Raw genomic sequence first — 10,405 nt, 5'->3', positions numbered from 1 at the left:
AATTACACATATCTAGTAAAAGAAGTCGGTACATGTTTATATCGTATTTTCTGACTGTATTGGAATGGTCTTCCCTCTACCAAAAATGGTCACCTACCGAAACATAGTAGTAAATACACTGTAGTAAAAAGCATTATTTAACCTGTTAAGATTGTTTTACCTTCCCTATCTAAATAGTAATTTTAACCAAATATTTCCTTGAGGGTTTTCACAATCTAAATAAATAACAAGTGCATTTTTAATCCCAAATTTCAGTTCAATTTATACAATTCATAAAACATCATAATTCGTAAACTTCTTTGGTAAAATGCATACATACTGATCATATTTGATGATCCAGCAGAGTTGATGATTGTTGAAATGAACGATTCACCAATTCAAACCAATCAGTCATCATATACATTTTAGTTGATAACTCAATAACTTACTTTTTTACACAAACATCCAGGGTTTGGTAGTGACCACAGTATTTGTTCTCGAAGGTGTATCATATTTCCCGTCAACATTATTGACCTTAATCTTAAACTAATAATATGTGCGCATTATGTTTGAAGTAGTGAATGTTTGAAGTACTGACCCAGGAATCAGCACTTCTAATGTAAACAGGCTGAAAATAGGAAGGGCAGAGGCATAGAATGCACATGATCTGTTTGGTATTTTGCAAACACTTTCAATAGACATGTTTATTATAATAATCCGAGAGACATATAATATTATACCGTAAACATATTATAATGAAGAAGACCTTTAGAGTAACACAACTGATTTTCAGGACTTTAAAACACATTTATTTCAAATTGTGGGATTTACTGCTAATACACAATTCCTAATGTATTGTCCCATACACCGAAACGGAATCCATGTCCAATTACGTAACCAATGTATCCGGTAGATGACGATCCTAGCTAAAAATATGAAGCAAACATTCATAAAGAATTAGCAAGTACTATTGGCTGCAATAACAACGTTTTTGAAGAGGTTTAAACACCATAACTATACTCACACTTGTTGTTGTTAGGTTTTAGTTCGTAATAGGGAACGCACTTTGTGGCTAATTCGGTAGAATGCCCCAGTGACCAAACCCATATGAACAATATCAGATCAACTGTTTAAAGCGTGTTGTATTAAAACAACAACAACATGAGAATTAATAAAGTCTGTCAAAAACTAGAATTAGAATGTCAATACAATGAAAAGATGTAGGAGAACTGACATTCACGAACACCGGCCGCTACCATGCACAAACATTTGTGTACAAGGAGGGAAGATGTTTGTCCATTTCCTGTATAAGATCTGAGACCTGTAGAGTGGGAAAGAATAGCACACTTCATAACCGCCATCGAACCAGATCAAAGTCACACAATCACACCAAACAAACACCAATCTTCTCCATGTGTGACTCACTGAGTGCTGGAGCACTGTCAGTTCATTATTTCACAGCACACTATAACATCTAGACGTCTCACTACAGGAGAGGGATGGTAGTTGTTGTATCGCTTGTAGATACTGGTGTTGTAATGTAGCTGATGTGAGTGTGGTTGATGATATCTGTGTGTGTGCTGGATGCTCGAGGGTTTGGTGAGACTGTGTACGAGTATTGTTTGACTCTCGTGGTTAAAACTATTTCATCTATGATAGAAGAGTGTTGTATAAGTATTTGAGAGTATTGCCACAGTCTATCTATTAATATAACACATGTCAAAGTCGGATCATTATTTGAGGAATCAATCGATTAATATGTACAAATATTATCCAATACATTAGACAAACTAGTTGCACACTCACCATCTCCTGGTCTGATGTCTCCTAGATCACGTTATGCCGAGTGATGTGAGAGGAGCTGGCGGTCTATCTGTTTTATTACTTTTTCTCGCCACATTGCCCAATCCCTAATCACCTCACATATGATCTGAGTTTTTATGTTAATCGAGGTTAGTTTTAAGCACCCTACAGATAGTGAGCTTCTCTCTATAATACCATATTTGTATAACAGAGACCATCTGTCGGATGTATCTCTCCAGCGTGTTTCAGATTCGTTAGAAGAGATATTAACCGATGTGTTTATTCATGTGTAAACGTTAATAAATAGATACTACTACATTTTGGAGGACCAATGATATGAGAGATGCGTTCTGTAAATGTCGGTCAAACATCATCAATCAGTGATGTGTTGATCTACAAGGACGACACACCTCGGAGAGCCCTAGGTGGGGATACCATCTCAGGCACGCAATTTATGTGTATGTGTCTATATATGCACTGTTATGACAATTATACTGTTGAATATTAATACAGTAGATCGAGCGTGGGTTGTGGCCGATGTGCTCTCCGTGCCTGGTTTGTCGTGTGTGCTGCTAGATGACAATAAGCTCTGCTGCTCCCAAAAGTCACTCCAGCATACATTACCTACCGCTTCTAATAACCTCGACTGGCTGGTGATCTGTGTAGCGATGTGAAATCTATTGATAATGTGCCTAGATATGTGTGTGCCTCGATGCTGAGCTGCTGGTGTGATGCTGGGCTGGTGTGTGTGTATGAACTGGAATGTGATGGTGTGTCTTGTGTGGTGGGTCATGTGTAGTTGTGTATTAAGGAGTTTGAGGCTAGGCTAAGCTTAGCATTACATTGCACTATCTGCTGTTGAATGTTAGCTTAGCCTTCTATTCTAATTAGTATCATAGGTATAAACAACTGGTATAAGTATAATATGTGATGTGTGTGTGTTTGGTGTGTGTATATATATATATATACTAGTAAGAAATAAACACTCAGATCGAGTATAAAAAATTTAAAGACTCAATATATAAAAGTAAAGCCACTCATTACTTTTAGTAATAGGTAGTGAGATAGTGATCGCTGTGTGGAACAATAAAACATATAAATGCCCTCGTGTGTCGATGAAAGAGGTGCCTGTATAGAATTTGTATATATATACATAATAAGATTAGCCATTTTAACTTAGACAGAGAGAACCAAAGAAGGAAATAATAATAATTAGAACAATGTCAACGTATTTAGTAAACATTCAATAATTATACAACAAACTCCAAATAACAAAAAATATAATATAAAAGTATTCCAAATAAAACCAAAATCAATACTAACACAATGTGTAGAAACTCTAAGTGGGATAAATTACCTTATGTAACTTTGATACCCAATCGTGTAACTGAAAATCAAGGAGAAATTTAACATTAAGAGCACATCTAAACCAAAGCCAATCACAACCACCATACATTTGTTATCTTAATATTATAACAATGTCCGCAAAAGAAAGTAATAAATAAGGGGTGTTTATATATTTAACGATACCTATCTCGTAGTTCTGCTATTACAATGTATAATTACAGAGCCCACAGGATTCAATACAGAGTATACAGGGACAATCTGTGTGAAGAAAACGGTTAGTGCATACTGAATAGCTTTTTTTTTTTGAGTTGTAGCTGTGAAAGAAAGAGGCAAAATTATACTTCATGGCACAGCACACACTGGATTACCAATTAGGCGTTTGTTTTTGCAATATTACATTGTTTGCTCTCTCTTAAAGTAGTATATGGAGTTCTTATTTTTGCGTAAGCCTATACGTTTTAAACAATTTTAATTTAACTGTTTGTGAATTTTAAATATTTTATTAATTTCACATGATACGATATATTTCACAATTTCACAAGTTTTATTTGAGTCATTATTATCATCATTTTATTATTATCGTTGTTATCATTTTTAGTATTGTATGTGATTACATTTTGTATTTTTAATTAGCTAATAAAGTTTCTCATATACTGTATGCTGTGGAGTATAGTGAACAATAGGCCTATTTGCCTCAGTAGTGGTGCAAAAATAAGTAGCAGAATAAAGAAAAAGTAAATTATAAATTGCCTATCTCAGTACTTAAGACGCAGCCTGCAGTCCTATAATAAACCCACTCAGTTGCTCTCCTCCTCTGTAGCTGCAATACAGCTCTCAGACTGAATGTGAACCACAGCTGTGAGCACTCTAAAACGCTCCTCGCGCACTACCGGAATCTTTGTGTCGGTGAGGACGTGGCGCAGCGGAAACCCCGGAGAGGAGCTGAATATACTGGAGACTGAAGATACAAAGGAGCACAAAGAGGGTCCTGCGCACACTCGCTGACACGACTGTTGTTCCACGTGGCCCCTGTCATTGACCAAAACACTTGCGCAGTGCAGACCGGGAGGCGCGCGAGCAGGGCGGTGCAGGGCAGAGGTTTCCAGATGTGAACCTTTAACCTGCCCGGACTAAAGCTTTACCGTTCATCAACTATGCAGAGAGGTAAGTTTTCAATGACTGAACAGAGATTTAAAGTAGCACAGCTTGTGTTTATCAGAATGATTAACATCACTAAATGAGGGTTTCCATACGCGTATGTTACTTCAGCTGTAATGTAGGCTACATTTTATTATGCGTACTCTCTTTCACTGATACTCTTTTACGCCACACATAGCTTTTATTTTTCTTTTGTATTTAATTCAGGGCTGTAACGTCAAAGCAGGAAGACAATAACAGTTTATAAGAGATCTTCAGTGTGCATTATGTTACTGTTCTCCACTTCAGGCTGTGATAATGCTGCAGTGAGGGGAGAGGAGTGTGAGCCTCGCTTTGTTAGCATCACTGCTACTTCACATAGAAGCAGCAACGTTAGACGGTTTGTCACACAGGGTCATGTCAATTGGCTGGGAAGGTTTTTAATTTACTCGTGGTCCAAAATAGAGAATACTTCATAAGCTGTAAGAGATGACACATTTATTTATTCTTGTTCTTGTTCTTGTTCTTGATGTTCTTGTTGTTCTTGTTGTTCTTGTTGTTCTTGTTGCAAGGTTACACATCCCTAGCCATAATTTACCTTTGCATCTCCCACTGTAGACACATCGAGGACATACTCACAGACAGTGTGCTGAGCTGAAAATAGATGTGTCTTGAAAAGTCTGCAGGATTGTAACATAGTTAAACATTCATGTAATGAGTGGTTTCTGTTGGTAGGGAGTACAGTAGGTGATACATGTAGATAGAACAGTTGACACAACTAATAACACAATTGACTATGAGATTAAGAGTATACAAGCATTTCGGCACATAGCCATTAGCATTAGCCATGGGGAAATTCCACTTTGTACAGCATCATGAAACCATCACTTCTGATGTATATTTTAGTGTTTCTTTTCCAACCATCAATTAATTCTGGTCATGTTTTTTAGTAAATCTATGACTTTTGAGCAGATACATTCCTGATGGTATCCTATGACTGTATTCTGTGCAGATGTGATGAGGTTATAACCTGGCTGTGTGTTGTAGGTGTGTTCATGGAGTCTCACCTGGGCAGGACGACCCTGTGTGTCCTGTCTCTGTTCCTGCTGCTCACTCACCTGAGCCAGGCTGCACCGGGTCAACCTGCGACACAAAGGTTACTCCATCTTCTTACTACAAAATGTTGCCTTTTTTTTCACACCAAAACAGAACATGTTGTGTCTTTCAAGTACAATATATTTTCATGTCTACATTTTCAATTTGTCACTATTTTATGGTCAAAAGACTTACATTTGCACACTATGGGGGGGGTTGCAATATCAGAATGGACACCTTTATATATGACGCTGGTTATTTGAAGCAGACCTTTGACGTGACAAATAATGAATGTTTCTGTTTTTAATGCCAGCAAAGGGAAACAGAAAACATTTATTTGCATCTTTATTTGTTTGTCTTTCAGGGAGGAAGCAGTCGAGGCTCGCCCCCCTTCAGCAGCGCTAGCCAATCCCTTTGGCTCTGGAGAAGAGGACCGCAGGTGAGTGAAACAAGATGATGATGTTTCACACACATACGATACACTTTTTAATTAACTCTATTAAGTGCTTTCTTATAAAGGTAGGGATTGATGTCGTCCCTAAGTAGAAAGAAGAACGTTCCTTTAGTAAGTCACTCAAAATGCAGCTTGAAAGTAAAACTTTATCAGAGGATGATTTAATATATCTCCCGCAGCTGAAATATATTAACAGTTGCTGATAGTTCAATCAGGAGAGACGTTTTTTTGACGTAACAATATATATTTATTGCCGGGAATACACAGATGCATGTAACGGTGTTTGGCGATTAGACCCCGTTGTGCGGGAGTATCATTCGGGAGGGGAAAAACCGACCCGATGAATCCCCCCCCCTGGGGTCTAGACACTGGTGGTGGTGAAGGTGGGAAGGGATTGATGGAGGTCGGTCTGAAGAGGAGGGGTTCAAGCTTGACCCTGGATTTGGAAGAAAGGAAGGTGGAAGGGGTTGAGGAGGGCTGCGTTCACTCACCTGAAATGACAACTGTGAGGAAGGGGAGAGAGCAGATTTAAAGGTTTAGCAATGCACAATGATAGGCTTGTGGGAATAGAGGCAAAGTGATTTAGCTGGGGAGTGACGCCCCCGATCACTGATTGAGAGGAGAGAGAGTAGTAAACTGGGAGTATGTGAATGAATGACTAAAGACGGTCTTCCTGGTTGAACTTGGCTAAGCTCCATTAGTGTGACTACTGATCCAAATGTGTTGAACCTGCAGTCAGCTGTTGTGGACTGTAGCTGCTGTCTTGTCACTCTGTGGACTTCGGCTGCTGTGTTGTGCTAATGATGTGGCCTGCACCATAAACCGATAAGATCACATGTGCTTTACGCTGTCATTATGAAATACTTTTTGTTTATGGAGATAATGTAGGGGACAGGTCACATACGTTACAAATACACTGTCTTACCCTGTACAGTAGTCTGAACTGAGTACTGACCAATAAGGAGTCACAGGCTTGATTTAATTGAGGAGCAAAGAGAACGATAACCACTTTGTGGATTTTGTATCTCGAAGAGAACGTTGTTTGTGACGATGTGGCTGCAGCTTCTTTCTCCTTGCTAAAAATAATAAAAATAATAATAATATGTATATTACTCTACCATCGTGTTAGCTTAAAGAGATAGTTCCATTTCCTTTTAAGTGGGTTTGTATTAGGTACTTAGGCAGTGTGTTTACGACTTATTCTACAACCAGTACCCACACATTCTGCCCTCTTCGACTGGGACAGTTGCTGCATATGTGTTGTTTAAAATGTTTCTACTGTGAGCATAATTTTTACTAAACATGGTATTGCCGCTCTTCTTTTCCATATAAACAAACAAAGTCTGAAAGACTCAATAGGAACACGTTAAAACATTATAACAACAACAACAGAAATAACAATAATATTGTGATCTCACCTGCAAAGAGTTAGGGTTGAACCAATCTGTCCCCTCAGTGTTAAAGTTTGTCTCTTAATAATTGACTGATTGACACTCTTTGCACAGATTGCTGCAAAGTTACATTCAATCCAGTCTGAAGGACAGCCAAGGAGGACCCGAAATAAGCACCTGGGAGCAAGGTAGACAATCCCACATTGTGTGTAACGCTCATCATCATTACCACATATAAATACGTTTTTATAATAAAACTGAAAATCTATCGGGTAGAGCTGCAATATTAAATCGACTGAAGATAACTGACAACTGTTTTTAAAATCAATTAGTTGTTTTTCATGCAAAAATGTCAGAACATACTTTTGAAAATATGGAGATTTCCTGATTCTTCTCTTTTATGATATTAAATAGAGTATCTTTGGGGTTCGGAGTGACTTGAGTGACACAAGACTTTAAAGAAATGATTATTAGATTAATCTAAAAAAAATGATATGATGAGCAGAGATTACAAAGTGTCTAAAACCACCATATAAAGGTTATTGTAGTTGTGTTTGTGTATATACAGTTTGAGTGTTATAACTGCAGAGGATATCACGTGTGTGTTTGGTAATAACAGTCAGTTCTCTCCTGCTTTGTCTCAGAGGTTTTCTTCCTGTTTGGGCTTTATGACTTCGACCGCAGTGAGCTCCTGGATGGCTTGGAGATGATGAAACTACTCTCAGACTACAACTCCCATCATACACCTGGAGCAAAGACCAATGTGCTGGTGAGGAGGAGAGCCTGTCTACTTGTACATAAACCACTTTCATACTTTTGAGCCTGTTTATCTGACCTGTGTGTGTGTGTGTGTGTGTGTGTATGTGTGTGTGTGTGTGTGTGTGTGTTTTGCATTCTTTCCTGTGTGCGTACTGTGTGTGTGTGTGTGTGTGTGTGTGTGTGTGTGTGTGTGTGTGTGTGTGTGTGTGTGTGTGTGTGAGTACAGGTGGTGTCTATGGTAGACTTTTTACTCCAGAGTCACGATCTAAACCAGGACGGCCTGTTGGCCCCGTCGGAGCTGCTGTCTCCTTCATTACCTCACACACAGGTACTGCACAGTCACACACTTGTTTCTCGTGCAACGTCATGATCATTGCCTCCAAGACACTGACAAGGCAAGAGAGCAAGTACTTAAGTGGACAAAATTCAATAAACTTAATTGTAACTAAGGGAGTATAATGAAAATATATTTTTATGATTTAAGGTTATATTTTTTCAGTTTTTCCGGAAATTAACAAATAAATTACAGCTGCCTTGATCAGTGGAGTAGTCGATTATTTAATCCATAGACAAACAATTTCCAACTAATTTTATAATGTTAGTTATTTGCCATGCAAATAAAGCAAAAAGTGCTTTTTTCAGCTTTTTGAATATTGTCTCAGGTTTTTATTATAATTAACTCATAGACTTTAAAGATCACACGCTTGTTTGATACATGTTTTGAAACATTCACAGTATAATTAAACTCACATTTCCACCACAGGACTCCAGCAACAACAAAGCAGCCGAGGAGAAGCTGTCAGACCACGGGACTGACGAGGCAGGAGGAGCAGAACAGAGGGAGGAGGCTCAGCAGGAGGTGCAGCTTCAAGATGAAGACAAACCTCAACAGGAAGTAAAGACAGAAGAAGAGGAGCTCATAAATCAAGTGGAAAAACAGCAAGGACAACAAATCCCAGAAGCCCCAGCTGCAGAACATGGGCAGGACCACAAAGTCCCCGTTCATCAGGGACAACCAGAGATGTGAACACACAAACTGTGGGCCCCAAGATTTCTGTTGAAAAAATACCAAAATTCCGCTGAGAGGACTTCTGAATCTGTATCCCTACAAATGATCTTTACCTCGATTACAATCCTCGATTACACTTTCTAATTCAATTGAGGATTTACACGTAGATGGCTGATTAATGAGGAGATCAGAATCTGAAATCTCTTCAACGAGGAATGTATTGAAAAGTTCCCTCTCACTGCATTTGTTTTCTACAGCGAGTAACAATGACTTAAAAAAAGCTGGAAAAGGGAGAAAATGACTACATTTAAAAAAAGCAGTATTATTTATATTAGTAAAACAGAAGCCATCCCTATTAGGCAAAGTACTTATACATATTATTTTATTCTACATGCAAGTGAAACAGTTGGTCATCTTTTTTTAAAATAATTTGGAAAGCACAAGATGTGAATTTTGTTTTATTCACTTGTATTTATGAAGCATTTTCTATCATACCTGAAAGAAGGAGCATGTTTTAATGTTAATGTGTTTGTCTTTAGAGGAACAGTTTGTTCATGTTCACACTGATTGGCCTTATGACTGAGCCACCAGGACTGTTATTTAGTTACACTGCTCTCTTTTACTACCATTTGGCAATATGCTAAGACTGATGTGCCATGAAATTAAATCCGCTCTTCCTTGGGAATTTCGCAATGATTAGTTTATTTACTGAATAAAATTAGGCTATTTTGATGGAGAAAAGCACCATATTATGCAGTATCAGTCAAGTCTCCATTTTCTTTTTATGCACTTAATCTAGTAAGCGTTTACTTTTGATGATTTAATGTGCCGGAAGGAGTTGGAAACCATCAAATCAGTAAAGGTTGGGAAGTTAGAAAGTCCCCATTAAAATGACATTAGTTATTAGCTGCAATGCAAAGTCTATCTGAAAACTTGACATGTTTTCAGTATGAAAGGGTTTCCAACTTGTTCAAATGTTTTCTTTTTGACCATTTATGAATTCATACAGATTAAAAAATAAAGCAAACATTTCATTTATCGTCTGCTTTTTAAATTCTGTCTCCAGTTACTAAGATGTGTTGAACTTGTAAGAACAAGATAAGGTCTTTTTATAGGAAAATTAACTGACACATTTAGTTTTTGTTGTAAAATGGTATATAGCCTACCAAATGACATTTCAATTTATGAGGGAAATCGCACATCTGGCTCGTTTTTCTGCAGCCAGGTGAATCAAACAAGTCCTAACACATCTCTGTGAGCTCAGCTCCACAATCCTCAGTCTTTACGTGTAACCTTAGGGAAATAGTGAGGTCGAACGTTTTCCAGGGAGATTGGCACCATCATATATTCTTTAAGTCTGATTCCACAATCGGGAAGTTGTTTAAAACCAAAAGACTGACCTGTCACTTGAACAAGTCTTGAAATTGCTTT

At 38.0% G+C, this 10,405-nt stretch overlaps 1 protein-coding gene across 1 annotated transcript; it reads left to right on the top strand.

Annotated features, from left to right (window-relative positions):
• The first annotated feature begins 3,998 nt into the window (after window positions 1-3,998).
• Window positions 3,999-9,394, top strand: cgref1 (cell growth regulator with EF-hand domain 1). The gene is made up of 7 exons (XM_010795936.1): window positions 3,999-4,293; window positions 5,314-5,422; window positions 5,726-5,800; window positions 7,321-7,394; window positions 7,851-7,975; window positions 8,192-8,293; window positions 8,729-9,394. The coding sequence occupies exons 1-7, from the start codon at window positions 4,284-4,286 to the stop codon at window positions 8,990-8,992; spliced, it is 759 nt and encodes a 252-aa protein (XP_010794238.1). The 5' UTR covers window positions 3,999-4,283; the 3' UTR covers window positions 8,993-9,394.
• Window positions 9,395-10,405: the final 1,011 nt, after the last annotated feature.

The sequence above is a fragment of the Notothenia coriiceps genome, unplaced genomic scaffold (genome assembly GCF_000735185.1).
Source record: "Notothenia coriiceps isolate Sejong01 unplaced genomic scaffold, NC01 NC01_scaffold00002209, whole genome shotgun sequence".
Classification (NCBI taxonomy): domain Eukaryota; kingdom Metazoa; phylum Chordata; class Actinopteri; order Perciformes; family Nototheniidae; genus Notothenia; species Notothenia coriiceps.
This window is presented reverse-complemented; position numbering and strand designations above follow the sequence as displayed.

Bases quoted from the DNA above. Each gene is read 5' to 3' on its own strand.
- cgref1 (XM_010795936.1), top strand. The intron at 5,801-7,320 runs GTGAGTGAAACA...CTCTTTGCACAG, and splicing joins TCTGGAGAAGAGGACCGCAG to ATTGCTGCAAAGTTACATTC. The intron at 7,976-8,191 runs GTGAGGAGGAGA...GTGTGAGTACAG, and splicing joins GAGCAAAGACCAATGTGCTG to GTGGTGTCTATGGTAGACTT.